At 38.0% G+C, this 21,163-nt stretch overlaps 1 protein-coding gene across 3 annotated transcripts in view; it reads right to left on the bottom strand.

The window, feature by feature from the left end:
• Window positions 1–21,163, bottom strand: part of CDH12 (cadherin 12) — a 1,036,190-nt gene that overhangs the window by 237,137 nt on the left and 777,890 nt on the right. For all 3 annotated transcript variants that reach the window (XM_038535417.1, XM_038535416.1, XM_038535418.1), the window contains one exon: window positions 10,086–10,502. In XM_038535417.1, coding sequence (XP_038391345.1) covers window positions 10,086–10,316 — 231 coding nt within the window. In that variant the 5' untranslated portion in view covers window positions 10,317–10,502. The remainder of the gene's footprint in view (window positions 1–10,085; window positions 10,503–21,163) is intronic.

Below are 21,163 nucleotides of genomic sequence, written 5' to 3'. Positions count from 1 at the left end.
AGCACAAGCAGGGGGAGAAGGAGGTAAGGTGGAGGGGCAGAGAGAGAAGCAGACTCCCCACTGAGCAGGAAGCCAGATATGGGGCTTGATCCCAAGACCCTGGGATCATGATCTGAGCCCAAGGCAGACTCTTAACTGATTGAGCCATCCACAAACCCCGGTTTTGAACCGTTTCTTATTAACTGGCTTTATTTTCAAAGTACATTTTTCCTTGTGTTTTAATTTATTATTATTATTATTATCATTATTATTGATTGACTGACTGATTTTGCTTTTTAAAGCTACAACACCGGTCCTTTGGGGATGACTTCAAAAGTCAAAACAGTACCTGACAGGGTTGATACAACTCCAATTCCATCTTTCCATGCTACCAATTCCTTGTTTAGTTTCTATGTCTGCTCAACAGAGAATTGTATTTAGAGCCTTTTATACATCATAGGAAAATATCATTGTCCTCTTTTAACGCCCAGCACTTTGAAAACAACATTATGGATTACAATCTGAAGTTCTTTATAATAAATGGCCGAAAATACCATAACATCCTGTAAATCATTCCAAACTATCTCAGGTCATTTCAAAAATTAGTAGCACTGAATACTTTGTCAAATAAAAAGAAATTTAATTCTATGTAACTCCCCACTTTCTATCATCATAAATCATTGTTTGTGATAGAAAGTCATTCAGACATTTTAATCAAGGAGTGAGACTATCAGTGTAATTACGAGGCTATCTCCCAATTTATCATACCAGTGGCTGAAAAATACGTCATTTTCTATCATCTAGATAGGAAAACTACATAGGTACACTGCAAAGGTTACTACTTACTGAGAAGAGAGTTAATTTGTGAGATTAACATCGCTAAGAGCCAGAATTAGGCTTGAGTCCTACCCCTTCCTTATATTTATAATTCTAAGTCTGGCTTCAGAATGAAAGAGAATACATGCTCTGAGAGGAATGATTTCCTTTTTCTAAGTAGCTTAAGAGAGAGAGAAGAGAGAGAAAAAGAGAGATTGAGAGAAACAGAGAGGTAGAAAGGGAAGGAGCCATCATTTGACTACCTGTGAAGCAATTCAGTTAGCTTGCTCAAGAATTTTAAATTGTTTTTAACTTCACTATGTCACCACATTACACGCTGTCACTTTAGTAAGGCAACACACGACAAGCATTGGGAGACAATTCTTCATCGTCTCTCTCAACCCCACAGGTCTTGCACAGAAAGCACTAAACATCCATTCTTCAAGACTATATTTTCAAGAATGCATGCATAGCAGATAACTTTGAAAAGTTGAGATAGGGTCTCCCTCCAAAGCAAAGGGCAGACATGCTTCCCCTACCCAGTAAAATATAGATAATGTCTCCCTCCCAAACAAGGGCAGGCATTAGCAGGCTTCCTCTCCATAAATGCAACCCACTGAATGTGCGCGCATCCATCTGGGTCTCTTTTTGCCCATATGGTACTTGGGGCAATGGGAACTGAGTCACTAAGCAGATGCTCATGCTGCTTGCTGTGCTGGGAGCCGTAGGGTCCTTATCTCTGACCCAGTCATCTCAAGTTTTCTTCCAACAATCATGAAACTGTAGGAGACTAACAGTTCTTAATGGTTGATGTAAAACAACAACAACAACAACAGCAGCAGCAGCAACAACAACAATAAGCAACAGCATGCTTTAATTATGTGTGTAAGTTTGCATTAGAAGTCTACTCCAATGTGTTACACTCACATATGCTATCTGGAAAATCCCCTTTACACAATCTCTATGGGAAATTCAGGAATAGAAAAGATACGCTTTTATCATAGTAATTTCATACGTTATTTGTATTGACTAAATGTCAGTAGAAATGAATTATGTGGTGCCTCACGAACAATGAAGTATATATAGATGGTACTTTTTATGACAGTGGTTTCTTCTTTTTCAGAGTTAAGAAAGAAGAATGAGTCTCACATACATATATATTATGTTAAAAGTGTGTCAAAATAATCCATTTATATTTCAAGTGTATGTTTGAGTGGCATAACTGTGACATATATTCACAAACTCAATGCTGTTAGAAGAGGAGAACATGAAATCCAGCATCTTTATTATTCAGATCACTCCATAGTCCCTATTTTTCTGTGATGTTCATACAGGTGGCCTTTCCAGGTACTTCTCCGATCATTCCACTGGGTCCTAACTTTTGTCACCTGATATAATATGCAAGCTGTAGGGGTTCATCAGTGTTAGCCACAGAGAGCACTGTTCCCCCAAATCCAACTAGTATTTTATAGAGAAAATTTTCTAAATATATACACACATGCATGCACAACGAACTGTATTGCAAAGTTTGTGATAAATGCATCTAAGATATGTCTGATGAAATTCCAATCTGAGTATGTGATGTCCCCCTATATCATTCGTCAGGTGAATGGACACACGTGTGCTTAAGTAGTTTCATGTGGATCATTATTCTAAGATCTGGAATTGGAATAAAAGTCTCCTAACTCTTTATCCTGGCTTTTAAGTACCTGTAGTCAAGCAACATCCACAGACAGTACAAAGTATTGGTTAGGAGACACAGAAGGATGGAAAGGGAATTAGAGGTAGGGTGGAAAAACAGCTGGGAGACGAGAGGAGAAGTAGGAAAGAATAAAAGGGAGCCTCCAATCTTCATGCTGTCCATGCTGTTTTTGAAATACTGTCTGTAGGGATTCATATGTTGATTTAGAGATCGTTGGATTTCATTCAAGGTCCTGCCAATTCGACTCAAGTAAACAAATTAAACCTTCATGGCACAGCTATTATGAAGCAACTAGGATGCTAGAAGCAATAAAATAAATTGTAAAGGAGAGAGAACTGACACACCATGGGTGTTAACTGATTGATAAGAACTTTAGTATATCGTGTTATTTATTTGTTCAGATCCTGTGTCAATTTTCCTTCTAATGTGTTGCTATCTAGTCGTGTCCAAGAGGACTCCTTCAAACGCAGCTTCCTTGTTTGAGAGAAACTATAAAACGAGGGATATGTTCAAGGGCCAATACGTGGAACAAAATATCAAGTTTACCCAAAAAGGCTTTAAAGGAGAGTGAGAATGGCTCCTTCTGGTTTATTTGCTACAGAAAAAGCAGGTAGCTAATGATGCTTTGATTAGCATCAAGGGTAAGCCATTTGACAGCAGAATGGATTAGAAATGAGACCTTGATTTCGAGTACTTGAATATACTGTAAGGTTCTCAGGTATGTAAGTGAGGCAGAAGTCAAGAGGATGCTTTTCATTTTGTTTAAAGATTGCGTTGGGAAAAAAAAAAAAAGATTGTGTTGGTATTATGAACAGTGACTCTCAAATGAACAAGAATTACTCTGATATCAAAAGCTCACATTTTAGGGACACCTGGGTGGCTCAGCGGTTAGGCGTCTGCCTTTGGCTCAGGTCGTGATCCCGGGGTCCTGGGATCGAGTCCTGCATCGGACTCCCTGCAGGGAACCTGCTTCTCCCTCTGCTTATGTCTCTGCCTCAATCTCTGTGTCTCTCATGAATAAATAAATGAAACCTTAAAAAAAAAAAAAAAAGCTCAAATTTTAGGAGTGAACTGCACCATGAAAACTACGTTATAGGCTTCTCAAAAAGCTACAGGACAAAAAAAGAAGAAAAACAAGAAAAAGAAGCAGCAGCAGCAGTTACATGACTCATGAGCCAGATAGATAGGTAATAGATGATGATAGATAGATAGATAGATGATAGATAGATAGATAGATAGATAGATAGATAGATAGATAGGTGATAGATAAATGTTGAGTCATGAAAATGTGTTTTAAGTGTGTTACTATAACTTTACACTATAATTTATATTTTTATTGGGCGGAGAGGGTTATATACAGCCATCAAAATATCATCCTAGTATCATGTTAGCATGCATATATATATATTTATATATACATATAAATATATATATGCTAGAAGCAAATAAAATATCTATATATTTATATTAACTATATATATAGTCAACTAAAGTTAATTTATAAAATATATATTATATATATATTTAATATTGTGTTAGTTTATTATTTATTTATTTATTTATTTATGCTAGTTTAGAAGAAATTCTGGATGGACAAATTATTTTTGCCATACAATTAGATCTATTTTAATAAACTGTCATGCTATCTCTTCTTACTTTTTTCTTATTATTCTTTATTTTACTAATGCAAAACTATATTCTGCATGTAGTTACAAAAAGAAGAAAAGAAAGGAAATTCTATTGCTTGGGGGCCTACCCTGCAGATTTTGGACTTGAATCTCCACTATCATGGGGGGGAGGGGGGCAATTTCTTAAAAATAAGCATCTCTCGCTCTCTGCCTCTCCCATATCTACACAGGCACATGCATGTACACGCACATCTGCTGTTGGCCTTGTTTATCTGGAGACCCCCAACTAATAGAATGCCAATCAGATCGCACCAGGCATATGAAGAGGGCATAGATCACACTCTTTCGACCATACTTTTGGAATCTATTGGCTGTATGCAATCCTTTCTTCTTTCTTTAAGGTCTAGAGAAAATCATTGAAACCATGTTGACAAAGGTCACCTCGGGCTCACTGACAAAACCAGTAGAGACTTTTTCAGTCAGTACTTAATTAGACCTGTGCATTTCAACATCTGTTTGCCATTTCTTACTCCCCAAAACTTTATTCTTTAGTTTGTTTTCCATCACACTATTTAATATTTGTGCTTTGCTTCTTATTAAATAGATCCACCTAATTCTTCTTTGCTTGCCTTTCAGTTAGAAGCCAGGGTTCACATACCTTCTCTGTATTTTTTCCTAGAGGGTTACCCATTTATGTGATTTTTTTACTACCACCTGTATTACCAATTACTCTTCTACCTGTATCTCTACCATAGGCTTCTTTTGTGAACTCTAGATTAACATGTCTAAATATCTATGAGATACTTCACCTGGATACGTCTAAGTACCTTGGCGAGGCGCCTGGGTGGCTCAGTCGATTAAGTGGCCAACTCTTGATTTTGGCTCCGGTCATGATCTCAGGACCCAGAGCCCCATGTGTCCAGCTCCCTGCTCAGCAGTGAGTCTGCCTGAGAATTTTCTCTCTTTCTCTCTCCTTCTCCCTCTCCCCCTCTTCTTGCGCGCTCTCTCTCTCTCTCTCAAATAAACCTTAAAAGATAAAATAAAACTAAAGTAACTATGGGTACGTAATGTCTATCAGTGATCATTTTGTTTCTTACTCTAGCCCCAGACCTATACCAGATACGAGTGAAAGAGCGTCAGAAATCTCAGTCACTTATTTCACTCCTGTTTTTTCATTCTCTACATGCAATTATCCATCAATGTTTTGTCTCATCCTTTATATCCCCATGAAGGACATATCTTGAAATCTTTTATAATCTGCCTTCTTTTCAAACTTTCAACTCTAATATCCCCTTCTCTTCATTGCTTCCTAGACAAGCCTACTGTAACCTTCTCTGGTATGTGCTTGTCTTCAAGGCTGTCCCTCCACCTCCAGAGAGTCTTGTAAGTGGCACTCTGAGTGCTCATTCTACAACGGCTATTCTGTCCATGTAAATCCCCCACCAAGACATTTTTGTGGATCACAACACCTTTAAGAACAAAGAGTACTGTGATATACAAATTGGGCTATCGCTAATAGTACCCTACTGAATATTTGAAAGTTGCCAAGTGAGTAAATCTTAAAAGTCCTAACCAAAAGAAAAAAAAAGTTGAAATGATGCATGGTGACAGCTGTTAACTCGACTCACTGTGGTGATCATCTTGCAAGTCAAAGATGAAGCATCCAGCTTCAATGCAAATATTGAATCATTATATTGTACACCTGAAATGAATATAATGTTATATATCGACTCTACCTCAATTTATAAATAAATAAATACATAAATAAATAAATAAATAAATAAATAAATAAATAAATAAAATAATACTGATCTTGGTATCAAAATTGAGCCTCTCTAATACCTTCTCTCTTTACCTACCCTAAATGGTTGGCTTCACCTTCTCTGACGATATTGAAATATGGTTATCTAAGCCTCACCTTGAATCTTCAAGCCTCAGTGCTTACAAAACTTTCCCTCAGACTCTCTCTTCTGAAGAAATGGAGTCATCCTTTAAGACACATCTCAGGTGCTCCCTCATCTGTGAAGGCTTCCTTAAACTCCTCTATCTTCTGGACATAGTCATAGACTTGCCTTTGTCTGCACCATCCCTAATAGGATTTCCATTACAGTGCTTTCAACAGTATCAAAATTATCGTTAGCTCTCAATGCCCTCATAAGATAATGAACTGTGGTATTTTCTGGTGCAATGGGGCTAAGCTACTTGTCTTAAAATCCTAGTTTCAACATTCCCTGCCTATTGGGCCCTGGGACAGTTACCTGACTTTTCTGTATCTCAGTTTTCTGATGGGTGAAATGGGGCAACCAGAATTCTCCATTTTGCTTTTGAGGATTACTTCATTGTATGTATGCAAAACAATTAAAACAGTGCCCAAAGTAAGCACTCAGTAATAAAGCTTACCAATTATAAATGTAACCTAGGGACCTTTCTCATTAGATTGATCCCTACCAGCTTTAATGCTTTCTCAAATTGTAATGCATTCTCAGCAAAAAGAGATGTTGAATAAACAGATACCTCCAGAATTCGAGTTTATATATGTTTCCACTTTTAATCTTTTTGCCGTTTTAAATAATTTAAATTTAAGAATTACTGCTCGCGAAGATCATCTGAAATGACAATTCAATTTCCTAAATTATTCTTTGCTGATAATTGGGCACCGTTTTCTTGATACACAGCTTTGAGGAGATGATATAACATACTCAAAGGCAAAGGCATAGGCACACAGTTATATATGTTGGTGTAAGCATCCAGCTTACTCTACGAGTATGTGTAGTATACATTGTGTGTGTCTTAAATAATACGGTTTTTTGTTTTGTTTTGTTTTTGTTTTGTTTTCATTGGGAACTTTGAGCGTTTGATAGCATCTGAGTTAGTTTTTGCTGATCAGATTAATTTCTGTGTTACTATGCAATATAGTGTCTTACACTTTTCCAGGTATTGTAGTAAATCCAAAATGTCTATTTGAGAAAATCATTGGCTTTACCTCTGGACACCTTTGTGATTTCTTTGTATGTAAAGTCCAGTCATATTCATCTTAAGCAATACCACAGTGTGGTCTTTCTTGAAAGAGTGTCAACATTAACATCAGCTCTTTTTAAATGTAACCATTGTTGATGCTAACATCCACTAAGCCATTCAGGATCCTGACTATAAATTTCCACATGTATAAATTCTTTTAGATTAGAAGCTAGGGACATAGATTTTTCTTCCCAATAAGTGGAACTTTCTGTAATAGGAACTGTACAAATTAATGTTTCCCAGAGATGCTGGTGCTGCAAAAAAAAAAAAAAAAAAAAAAAACATAAAATGAAATTTGCAGCTCAATTATAGTAGTTCAGTGTTATTTTACTGATCCACTATGACCACTATACTTGGCACTTTTGCATTTGCCTTCTTCCTTAGCCTTGAGATCTATATTATTTATAATATTTTACTTTTCTGCGAACTGTCTCAATGACCTTCTAAAAAGAGCAGAAGCATAAATATATTTATATATGTTTACACACATACGTGTAATGGCTTGAATTGCTCCCGATGTTATCATATTACTATTCCCACAACTAGACTCATCAAGACAAACTTAATTAAACTTTAAATAGTTTCCATGTGGAAAGGAAACCACGGCTACTATTGTTTCATTTGCATTAGGAACATACATTGTGAGAAAGCCACAGGTTTTCATCACACGCTACAAATGTGTGACTGAAAATAATGTTGTTTTAATTTAATGATAGTTAGATCCTAGATACACTCCTTTAAAATCGGTGCATAAATATTAATTTATCTTTTAAATGAATTGGATGAATTTTATACTATACCATTCTATACTATACTAGTAGCAATTACAAAGGTATGATTCCAGGGTATCAAACAAAACTTGGATATGCAACTCCTGGGTGAAGTGCTACTCTATGTAAGATAGAATAAAAGTTGGTTTCATTAATTTTTCAACGAACAATCTTCTCACTTTGGATTCAGGCAACTAAAGGCTATGAATCTGCTTCAATCAAAACCAGAGAGAAGACTTTCTCATTATACACTTGCCGGGAACCTCAGTGGATGTCTAGTTTCCATCATAAGCAGAGTTGAGAATATTAATACCCCTGAGGCAAAGTTTTAGAGCTACACTACCGACCCATTTGTCTTAGATTTCAAAACTTGATTCTTATATTTCATTAATTCATAAGAAACAAGTGTGCCAGAACATGAAATCATCTCACCATAGAGATTATTGTATTTCACAATCTTAGGAATCATAGAAGCAAAAACAATGTACAGTAATATTGGGGGGGCTTCCATGTTTTGGAGTATTCTCTTCAAATTTTTTCTGAGACCTCTCTTTTTTCCAAGTCTATTTGTGGGCAGCAGTGCCATCTGGGTGAGGTGCCATGGGCTGTGCCGGAACTCCTTGGGCCATAGTGTCCATTTCTCCCCTTGAAGGCATTCTCTGACTTTCTACTTGATTTTGGGGCTTATCAGATGCCCTGTGGAGCTCCGGAGCCAGTACCATAGATCTCAGGGCCATTTGGCCGGGCTCTGATTCCTAGTAGGTGGTCTGTCAAGGAGATTGCCTCAGCTAATGACATAGTATCTTTTTGACAAAAATCAGTAAAAATTGGGCTGCCAGAATGGTACTCAAAGACTGACTTGGCATGACTCAAATTTTATATAGAGATAGAAAATATTTGCCTGAGGCCCCATATGCCTCAGGGAAACACTGGCTATGTGTTTATTTTCAACAAAGGTTCTATTTGTAGACCTTTTCCACTGTATTATTCAATATTCTTTAAATACATTTCTAAAAAGTAAATTCCAAAAATGTAGTGCAAATTATTTAAATCTTGAATGGATTTGCTTCCTTTGACCTACCACTGGAATCATGACCCATCAAGTTTCTCATTAGCTTAGGCTTCCAGAAAGCTCTGAGGCCTGGAATGTGCAATACTTACAGTCTTCTAGGTCAGTTTCCTAATACTCCCCCTGCTATACTTTTCCATTCCTGTCTTTGGATTTATTCTAAACTCTCTTTAAGCATATATGTTCTGTCTTGTTTTCAAGCATGTATGTTTCTATTAAATCAATGGCAAAATCTTTTAGAAGATTTAAAAACGGTTAACTAACAAAATAAAAATAAAATATTCATTTTTCGGGAAAAAGTTTTTTTGCTGGCATTCATAAAATATATCCATTCTAGACATAGGCCAAACATTTTATGTAAGGAAAATAGCAGTAAAGCATGAATGTACTGAAATGAAGAGTTGCCATCCATTATTTTGTGAAAAAAAAAAAAAAGATAAATTTTTATGAGCTTACAATAAAATTTAAAAGTGACATGCTATGTTGAAGATTGAGGTGTATGTTCTTGGGTTCCAACATGTATCACTTTGGCCATAAATAGCTTCATAAATAGCTTGCAAAACATATAACCAATAAATTATTTATAAAGTATAAGCAAGCCGGGTCAAATACTTCAAAACCACATTTCAAATGGTATGTCATGTTTTTAAGGGGCAGGGGAAGGGAGACATCCTGGTTGTTCAAGAGTATCAACAGCAGGTCGGAATAGCTACACCTGGGGATTTTTTCCTACGTCTCTTATTGGTAATCAGTTCTAGAATGTCCGTGAGCAACAGTGTGCAGTAAAAACACTTTTAATTAATGACACTTTATATTTTAACTTTATGTAGTTAGCAAAGAATGTTAAAGTAAAAAAAAAAAAAAACAAAATATATACTAATCTCCCTGAAATAACCAGGGAGCATTGAGGTAAAGGGTGATTAAAGGATATTCCAAAGCTTACCCAGGCCACTGAGTCAGGAAGAGAAACCAGGTCTCTTGGATTTCAATTCCAGTGTTCTAGGCACTGGTTTGTTCAACTCCTGTGCAAAACATCCACACACAATACACAATGCATAATCCCCCTTGCTATCAAGCGGTTGTCAAAAGAAACACGCCATTACCTTTCCCACGTACTGAGGCTCGGAGCCCATGTACTCCTCCAGCACAAAAAATTGATTCCATACCCAGCCACGTTTAACTCGTTGGAAATGTGATCGCCGCCCGGGCAGATGGATAACATTTTCTGTTGGTTCTGTGGCTAAAGTCTGTTGTGGCTGCGGCTGGAGTGGTGTTAGGAGGCCTCCATCAAACAGGACCCAGAGAAGCAGAGATAAGCAGTTCCTTGTAAGCATTGGCAAAGGCTTTCCTACAGCAGAGTAACAAAAACTCCAGCACTTAATGTCGAATTGTGGAATCCAGCTTTGAGGTGTCTGTGGCCTCCACCACTTAACTCTCTGTTTTATTGCAGAAATGATAATGCAGGCATTAATCCTTTGGATGAAAAGGCTTCGGCTGTATTACATTCCATCTACAGGGACCTATAAAACAGATTAACAAAGATACATTAAATCGACAGAACTACACGATGAGAGTCATCAAAACCCCCGTTGTGTCTGCCAACATTTCAAGAAGTAGAGAGTAGAGAAGTGACATTGCATCATCACTGCTATTCACCCTGCAAACTTGGATAAACTATGTTTTTTACAGACTTGAAAAAGCTCTAGTTAGAATGAAGCAAAAAGTCCATATCATGAATAGAAGCAATTTTTTTTTCAATTTCATAATCACTTTAAGAATAAAACACAGGTGGCTATTTTTAATGTGAAATACGTGACAGAAGGGTTTCACGATGTCACCCTTTGATATTTGGGGTTAGATCGTTGTTACTGGCGAGCTATCTTGTGCATTTGACTTGTAGCCACATTTCTTTCCTCTGTTCAATAAATCACAGTGGCATCCTACCCTATTCCCAATTGTGACAATCAAAAATTTTTCCAGACGTTGCCAAATATCTCCTGGAAGAAGCAAAATAGGCCAAGATTTAAGAACCACATGTTTAGAGAATAAGAAAAAAAAAAATTAAGGAAAAAAAAAGTCCCTAAAGTTAGAGAATAGAAAGAATCAGACCATCCAGGAAAGAACAAGATAAATTACTAAATGTTAAGTCAATGAAATTGCTGAAATATAAATGACTGATAAACTGTCAGATGGTTTTATAAGGCTTTATAAGCTTTAACTTAAAAAAAAATTGCTTCCCTCCCCTGGATACGTGGGGATTATGCTGTATGAGGTGGGCAGCTTGGCCTACCAGATAGACACCTCTGTTCTGCAATTAGGTAAAGTGAGCTTTAACCTCTTCCCTACAACAAGCAATTCTTTTTTCCATTCACTCATCTAGGGTTTATTGAGTGTCTGCAAAATCCTTTATTAGACAGTAGATAAGAAAATACACAGAGCCCTTGCCTCCCTGAATCAGAAACAGAAAATAATTCAAAAAAACAAATACATAAAAAAGAGCAAATTTACCGAGGCTGTGAAGGAAAAAAATAAAAAAGAGAGAGAGAAAAAAAAAAAAAAACACACAGAATATCCGATGGCAAAACATAAGTGAGCAAAAGCCAGTTTTAGGTGACAATTGCAGTGACAACTAAAGGAACAGGAACAGCCTATACTGTGTGAGCAGCCATGGGGGGAATGTGGCTCGAGCCAACATGGTTTAATGCATTTGGCACTCGGGGCTCAATGCCTACAGCCTAAAATTGGAAGGTTTTCAAGAGCCAAAAATGTTGGAGGCCAGAAATTATATATAATGCTCCCCAAACAAGAGAACTAACATCAAAATCAATATATGTTTAATTAAACATCTATGAAACATGGCATCTTGTCAACCTGTCAGCTGCGATTCAGTTTAATGCTTATCCAGTTACATACAATGTAACAAAAATCACAGTGCATTCCTCACACATATTCAGATTTAATCATTTAATGTGGGAACCATGACTGAAATAACTTATGAGATGGGAAATATCCAAAAGGTAGCTATACTTTGAAGGCGTTCTATAAGAACACTCCCCCCAAAAGAAATAAAATGGGATATGATGGTTTTTCTATTGTGTGAAGGGATAAGACTGTTCCATACATGAACATAAGTAGGCATATATTTGATTGCAGCTTTTCATTCTGGCAAAATAATGTTCATAAAAAGTTAATGTAGACTTCTATTGTGCCATATGGCAACCACTAGCCATATGCGGCTATTCAGTTGAAATGTGGCAATTTGAGATTTTTTTTTAACTTATATATACTGAATCTCGAAGAATTAATACCAAAATAGAAAAATGTAGGATATCTCAATTTTTATATTTATGATTTGTTGACATGACAATATTTTGGATATATTGGGTTAAACTAAAAAAAAGATTAAACTTAACTTTCTCTATTTCTCTTTATTAATGCGTTTCCTAGAAAATTAAAATTCTCTATGCAGCTCACATTTGTGGTTTGCACTATTCTGTTATTGGACAGCCCTGATTTAAGCAAGAGTTTAAATCACCAACTGTGGTTCCCGCTTAAATGATTTATTCTTAACATTCAAAACTCAATATCTAACATGAACTGTATCAGGTCTATGTGACAATACGGCTAAGAGGTCAGAGAATATTTGCAACTATTTTCAGTAAGCCTGGTGTAGACACGGGGCACAGAGTTTCCTCATCTGTCCTCAAGTTTAAAAAACTAACATCAATATCCAAAGTTTTCTGATTTCTTAACCTTTTCCGTTTCTCCCATGTTTCATTCCATACTCATTTCTTTTTTTATTCTTTTTTTTAAATTTTTATTTATTTATGATAGTCACAGAGAGAGAGAGAGAGAGAGAGAGAGGCAGAGACACAGGCAGAGGGAGAAGCAGGCTCGATGCACCGGGAGCCCGACATGGGATTCGATCCCGGGTCTCCAGGATCGCGCCCTGGGCCAAAGGCAGGCGCCAAACCGCTGCGCCACCCAGGGATCCCCCATACTCATTTCAACCCCAGCCCAGGCATATGCAGAACAGTCGGGGCCACAATCAACATGAATAGAAAAAAATGGGGGGTGGGGACACCAACTTCCCAAACCTAGGCTAGTAGATGTGATTAGGTTGTATTTTTGCTTTCCTGTTCAATGAAATGTGTCTCCTCCACTTCTCGGGGACGTGAAGTACAGACTCAGAGTTTAGAGAAGCATTGACACCGCAGGTTATGTCATCAAGCAAGTGTCTTTTTCATTTTATATCAGAAATATTCGATGTTGGTCCTCTGGGTGTATTCTCATCCTCACTGCCCCCAGTCTGGTTGCAGCCACCCTTTCCTCTTTGGGGTCACGGGTGTCCAAATTCTGAGTTTTGATCCCCCCCTCTAGAGTAATCGTCTAGAAATCCTATTCTGTGTACCTCATCCTCCTGTTACGCTAGACCGTGTGTCCATAGTGTGAGGGGATTGGCTAGAAATGATTCATAAGGAGAGGAGGACGTGATTATTACATGAGAAGTGTGCTGTTGCCCAAGCTAATGCCTCAGGACGTGAAGGGTTCCCATCACCAGACACAAGAGCCAAGCACAGCATCTCGTAATAAGGCTGAAACCACAGCCGAGGAGGGTGGGGTGGAATTTCCCTAACGACCACGCTCTGACTTTCCTTTGACTCTGGTTGGACACACATTATTTATATATTTATCTTTATTTATTTATTTATTTATTTATTTATTTATATTTTATTTTATTTTATTTTTTTGGACACACATTCTAAGTCAGCATGACGTGCTCTTCCACTTTTACGTCAGCCCCTGCTGCTTCCTCTTTCTCTAAGTGAGCTTAATCTTACTTCTACTCCTGCCATCAAATTACTTTCTCTTTTCTCCTTAAAGTAAGATTTTATATTGAAGGGGAAATTTACTTATTAGTTGTTTCTTTTTGCTGATATTTCCTTAGGATGATGATTGCTAGGGGTGACTTCACAAGTCTTAGGGATTTGCACATAATCTTATTTTTTCCCCTTGAATCCTGTGTTTTTTTTTTTTTTCCTAGATTTCATTTATTTGAGATAAAGAGAGAGCATGCATGAGGGGGAAGACAGAAGGAAAAGTAGACTCTCCACCGAACAGGGGGCCCAAAGCAGGTCTTGATCCCAGGACCCCAGGGTCACGACCTGAGCCGAAGGAAGATGCTTAACTGAGTCACCCAGATGCTCCAAATCCTGCCGTTTTAATATAAATTCTACAGAGTACAAAGCTTTTTTTTTTTTTTTTTTTTAAAGAAGGTCACATATCCTAGTGTGGTAGAAACATCTGTAATTAAACAACATAAAGTCTTCTCACCACACACTGGAGACAATGGGGTATTATAGATTTGAAAGTTGCTAAGAGAGCACGTCTTGAAATTAAGATTTTTAATCCGATATACATGAGCTTAACAGGACCTACATGATCTACCTCTGCATGAGCCTCATCCTCTCCGCTGCCCAAACCCTTCAGACTTTATTAACAACCCTAGTAACAATTTCTATTACAGATGCAGGTGCATTTGCACCTCGGTGGAGGAGGTGCTGTCATTATGCCCATTGCACAAATGAAATACTTAAACGGCGTGGCTGTGGCCCGCGAATGAGCGCGTGGCAGGCAGGCAGGCTTGAATCTGGACGGTCTGATTCCAGGGTTTATCCTCTTAGATGCCACTCTGTTCTGCCCCGGGTTAGTGAATGCATAAATAGTTGAAAGCTCCAGGGGTTTCAAATCCCAGCATGAGAAGGAACATGAGCTTACAGACGCCGCTTCCAAATTATTTTTTTCCAAAGCTAAACCGCTATTTCAATATTAGGGCAGCTTCGGCTTACTCTGGCTCCTTTAGATCTTCTGTAAAGGTGGTGAACTGAAGCTCTCAGGTCAACTGTGTTCCTTTTCAGTAAGGAGACTGGGGGGAGGCGGGGGGGCTCCCTGTTTATACACCAGGATGTGAAAGGAGACAATTTCTAGGCAGAGACTGGGGGAAAATGCAAAAATTGGCAAGGTTAGCGTGTTAAAAGAATTGGATGGATGGTGGCTGAGAAGTCAGAAACCGTGCCGCAGCCCAGCGAGTCCACCCTGCAAGGTGCTAGGCAGGCCAGGTGACCCGAGCAGGTGTCACACGGAGAGGAAGGTGAGGCGGGTTCCAGCTGCGCAGGCTTCTTCGCAGTCAGCGTGACCCGGGCATGCGAGCCGGGGGCTGCTGGGGGAGGGGGGGCAGCCTGGAAGGCCTACCTGACAACTCCGAATTTAGGGCTCGCTTCCAGCCTCGGTATACTTAGTCAAAGCATAATAAAACAGGTGAATTTGGAAAAAAAAAAAAGGGGGGGGGGGGCTTTGGATCAAGACAGATCTGTTCGCTGCACAGCTTTCTGCTAAGTAGCAGGTGAATTGTAGGGACACAATCAACAAGGTCCTCGTGGCTCAGTGTGGCCCACATACATGATGAGATCATGGGTTTGTTTTTTTAATTCATCATTCAATTAGAACAGGTGTGCCTGTGCGCTTCCTAACTCACCCTATGGCTGTATAATCCTAAAATCCATTCCCGGACGCTCTAACACAGCGGTCCTTTAGGGAACAGTTGAACAGATAGGATTTCCAGCGCCTGATGCTGCTCCCAGCAGATCCCAGCCTCCGGCCACGGTTGTCAGCTTTTAAAGTGCTTTATCACAACGAGAGCAATGTAAGGAGATTGAAAGAGTCCGGTTCTTAAGTGAAAGAGTAACAACTCCCCCCAGGCAGGAAACAAAGCCTAAATTACAAGGAAAAACCACACTGAGCTGCCAAGCTGGGACCACTGGGCCCAGCACCAACGGTGTTGTTGGAACAGCAAGAACAGCAGACTTACTCTGAGGTGTCAGCACCCTATGGAAACACGGGAACCTTAAAGAAGATGGATTTGTCATGAAGGACATCACCAGAGGTGTATTCTATTCCATATATTGGATTTCGGGCATAGTGTTTAAAGATTTATATTTGTCCCTCATTCCTAAACTTGTGTGGAGCCAAAGTGGCTTTCTAAAGACTTTCCAAAACTGACGAGTCTCTGGAGTCAAACATTCCTTTTATCAGAAGAGAGTTTTTTTTTTTTTTTTTTAATGCTCATATATCAAAGGAGGGGATACTTCTATGTGAAATACCCATTAAGTGTGTCTCCAAAGCTGAGACACAAGCCAAAGGCTGTGGTTTCCACCGCTATTTACCTTAATCTGGGCTGTATGTGCTTCTAAGAATAGCTCCTGATAAAAGGTCTATTTCCTATAAATTACAATGAAAGGGCCTATCTTTGTTAGAAGATGTCTTATTAGGCTGACAGGTGTGTTAGTTATTACAAATGAGTCTTTATTATGAGCATCACTGTAAGGCTACCTGCATCTTGAATAACTCTAGCGGTGATTATGCCTGAAATGCCTGAAACCTATTAAGAAATCTTTCAAGGGCACTTCCTAAAGTTAAAGAAAAAAAGAATATTTATTCTTCCTTACTCTGTCTTTTAAATAAATGTTAGTTTGAAATAATACAAAGGGAGGTCTTCTTTTCCATATTAAAAAGATGACAAAATAATTTATGTAATCTTGAAATTATTCACATATCAGCAATATGTATACCTGCCTTCATGTCACTCTTTACCTTAAAAATGTAGGGCTTTTTTTTTTTTTTCAATGTGATTTAATTTTGCATTTAAAATTTTCTGCTTCATATTGTGTAAAACTCATCATCATCCATAATTCTTTAAAGATTCGAGGCAAATCTGATGGTTCAAGAATTTGACTCTAGAAAAATTTTCTGAAGGTTTTAACAGAGACATTTTTCCATCAAATATTTAACCTTTGTTCAGAAATTAAAGTAGTTCTTGGAATGTCATTGGGGATGACATTGCCTTCCCTACTGCACCTCTCTTGGTCCCAGGAAGGCCCCATCAAAAGCAAATTTACCCTCTCTGATGTAACAAAACTTTAATCCTAACTCTTGTATTTTATGAATTTGACACTGGAAGCAGAGACAGTAAACCAATTATGTTGACTCTTAGGAGTAAAAGATGTCTCAAGGCGATAATTATGCTAGGAGCTTAATTTGTGGAGTTCATTGATCCTTGCTGTCTGACTTGTCCAGATGTTACTCTCTACTGCAAACTGTTAAAAAAAAAGAATATATATTAAAAAATATATATATATATATAGAAAAATATATATATATATATAGAGAGAGAGAGAAAGAAAAACAAAACAAAGCAACAAAAACAAAACTAACCCCAGGACAGCCAACCAGGACTAAATTGCAGTTTCAACCTCTCTCAGAAGTGGAATTTTAACTCCATCAGACTGGTACATCCCTCAGCACTAGTGAAATAATCTGCTCAATAACCTCCCCCCACTCCAACCCCTGCCTTTTCCTAAGGGAAGGTAATCTTGCTTGAAATAATCTTGTCTTTTTTTTTTTCTTTTTCCTAATAACCTTGCCCTGCCCCATTTCTGTCTATAAAATCCTTCCATTTGGTCGAGCTCCTTTCTGTTTGCTAGATAGGATGCCGCCCTATGGGTGAATGGTTGGTTGAATAAGGCCAATTGGATACTTAAAGTTACTCAGTTGAATTTTTGTCTTTTAAGAGATTTGGTGGCAGCCACAGAATCTGAAGTGAACTTCTGAGGACATTTGGGAACAACAAGAAACTCAGGCATGGTACCCTGCTACCACTTTGAGTTTACTATCTTTTTACCATTTGGACAAGCCATGGGTAAGCCCTTCTCTGTTCTGAGCTCCAGTCTCTGTACTGAGCTCCTGATCGAATGGACTTTCCAATCAGATACCCGTCTGATCAGAAACCCAGCTGGTGGCAGCTGCAGTTCCCTGTTTATTTGGAACCAGTCTGCAGTCTTCATTTCAGGGTCTCTTGTTCAGTGCTCTCCCCAGTCCCCAGATTCCACAGTAAGAACTAAACGTATTTCAAATTATGATTCCTGGGGTTTTGAGTGGAAAATCCCAGCCCTTGATTCTGTGCACAGATTCCCTGTTGGGAGCTGCTGGTGGTTTAGTTCTATTATTTGTTCAAGACCCTTGTCCAGATTCCACATTGGTAACTGCGGGTGGCAGCAAGGGTTCTACATATGTTGAGGTAGGCTGGTTCAATCCTTTTCTCCAGGCCAAGGGTCCATGGCGATTGTTCGGTAGTTACTGGCCAGTATTGGACTAGGTCCAATCTGAGCTGGACTAGGTGCAGTAAAGGCTAGTGGTAATGGGGGACTCAGGCCAAAAAGCTGCAAGAAATGGTGGGCATAAGTCAAGCATTCAGAAGCTATTAGAGTGCTGGCTACCTGAAAAAGATTCCTATGAGGAGGTAAGCTGGTCAGAGAATGCATCAGATTGACACTAGGTTGCCCACCAACCTCAAGAAAATGTACTTGCAATCTGGAGGTACTGTAAGACGCCCCACAATTAATTCTCAACACTGTGGCATGTCCCTCTCAGGTATTAGTTTGGTTCTGAGAAACCTGAAGGCCTAACTAAAAGAAATGCAATCCCTTATGTCCAAGGAGTTGAGTGTCCCCCCAGAACATCGGCTTATTTAACTTATACGAACTGTGGTCCTGGAAGCTGTAGACATTTATAAAACCTGTTCTACTCGGGGTATCCAGACCAACTCTTTGGTATGCACACTCCAGGGAAGTAAGACAGAGAGAGTACAACTGCAGTGCGGGGAGGGGGGCAAAGGGACAGAATCTTAGAGCAGATTTCCATGCTGAGCACAGACTCCACTTGGGGCTCGATCTCAGGACCCACGAGATCATGACAGGAGCAGAAACCAAGAGTCGGATGCTCCACCAACGGAGCCACCTGCTCCAGGAGCCCCAGTGGTAGCAGTTTTAAAATGGAAGCTATGGGCTTCCGGGAAGCAGCGGTTTGGCACCTGCCTTTGGCCCAGGGCGCGATCCTGGAGACCCGGGATCGAATCCCACGTCGGGCTCCCTGTGCATGGAGCCTGCTTCTCCCTCTGCCTCTGCCTCTGCCTCTCTCTCTCTCTCTCTCTCTGTATGACTATCATAAATAAATAAAAAAAAATTAAAATGGAAGCTATAAGGTCTCTTTTTGTGTCTATCTGTATGCTCATGTGTCTGTGTATGTTGTGGGTATGTGGTATTTCCTGCCTCCAAGTGATACTGTCAAAATTAATTGGCAAAAGAGCTGTATTTAATTATATTAAAGGAAAATTAAGTGCTTCTATAAAATCAAGTTCTCAGAAATATAATAGAAACTTAATCCAAATGAATTGCATGTTCCCATGATCTAGGGAAATATTCAGTATTAGAGCTAGTTTAAGTATGTTGGTTTAATTAAAATAGGTATGTCTTTAGAGTTATCAGCATTAAGTATATTTTTATTCTATCTAGGCTTACTAAAGGTCAAATAGGTCCATGTTATCTCTTACAGAATTTGTGGGCAAAAAGGATAACTTAAGATGGTTAGCTGTTCAGTGTCTTGTGAAATTTCCATCAGTAACTTAAAAATAATTATTAAGAAAAATTTAATTAAATAGATATAAGATAAGTTTATAATGAACTTTTCAGCAATATTTATGTCTCGTTAAATAGTTTCTCAAATCTTTTTGATGGCTTAAATCCTTAAGATTTTAGCTAAGTTAAACTAGATGATGGGTAGTCCTTAAATACCTAGATCATTTCCAAAAAAGTAAAAATACTGAAAGTTTATCTATTTCTGGCTTCTTATTACAGAGAAATGAAAGGACATTTGGGTGTGTTGGTGCTACATTGGAAAACTGAAAAAGATCATATGCTTCTAGAAATTATTAAATGTATCTCTAAATTTGCCAATCTAAAAAATGTTGTTATAACAAACAGTTCACAATTGTTTACTTCTAGTTTTCACCAGAAAGTAAGGCTTCCAAGAGTTAGGAATTCTAATTAATATATGTAATTAAAGCTACTAGAAATAATAAAGGAAACATCTCCACATGGAAGCAAAGTAAAATGTGTGCTTTAATGAGGAAAAAGAAAGTCATAGAAGGCTTGTGCAAAATAAATCTTTGGAAAGGAATGTGTGTAGGGGGAGGGTCAGGGCTGGCTAAAATTAGAATAAATTTAATTAAGTGAATGAGCTTTAATATCCAAAGTAAGCTGGTACAAAATTAAACTATGGTTTTCTCTGTTAAAATGACAAAGTTTTCTTGTACTATTGTTCTGCTCTTTGTAATAAGAGATTATGAAGCGTTTGTCTTTGCCCTTAATCTAACCAGAAAACAAGGTTTTCATATTTTACCAAAATAATGTCTTGTGTTTCATATTATCTTAATCATGTTTTTGATTACTTAAATACACTGAATCTTCTTAATATTAAAAGATAAGTTTTGATAACAACTATGTAACCTTCTGTATTTGCCTTTAAAATCTTTTTTTTTTTTTTTGGTCACTTTGGTTAAATACATAATTAAATATTATTTCATAATAATCTGTGATTCAATTTCATCAAATGTTCAAACCTTTTGATATTTTTGACAAATTTCCCAAAATTCTGAGTAAAGTCCTTTTGACTTAAAACTAACTTTGAGGGATCCCTGGGTGGCGCAGCGGTTTGGCGCCTGCCTTTGGCCCAGGGCACGATCCTGGAGACCCAGGATCGAATCCCACATCAGGCTCCCGGTGCATGGAGCCTGCTTCTCCCTCTGCCTATGTCTCTGCCTCTCTCTCTCTCTCTGTGACTATCACAAATAAATAAAAATTAAAAAAAATAAAAATTAAAAAAAATAAAAATAAAAAAATAAAACTAACTTTGAAAAAAAAAAAAACTAACTTTGAGATATGAGGCATTTAAGAGGCTCCTAGAACAGCTGGAAAAAAAATTGATATGAAAGAGAATTAAGAAAACAGTTCCACTTACAATTGCACCAAGAATAATAAAATACTTAGGAATAAACTTAACCAAGTTGGTGAAAGACCTATACTCCAAAAACGATGAAACAGTGATGAAAGAAACTGAAAATGACACAAACAAGTGGAAAGATATTCCATGCTCATGGATTGGAAGAAACAAAATTGCTAAAAGAGCCATACTACGCAAAGCAATCTACCAATTAATTCAATCCCTATCAAGATACCAGTGACAAATTTCACAGAGCTAGATCAAATAATCCTAAGATTTTTATGGAACC

Source organism: Canis lupus, chromosome 4 (assembly GCF_011100685.1).
Source record: "Canis lupus familiaris isolate Mischka breed German Shepherd chromosome 4, alternate assembly UU_Cfam_GSD_1.0, whole genome shotgun sequence".
Lineage (NCBI taxonomy): Eukaryota > Metazoa > Chordata > Mammalia > Carnivora > Canidae > Canis > Canis lupus.
Note: the sequence above shows the minus strand (reverse complement) of the source record. Positions and strands in the feature narration are given on the sequence as shown.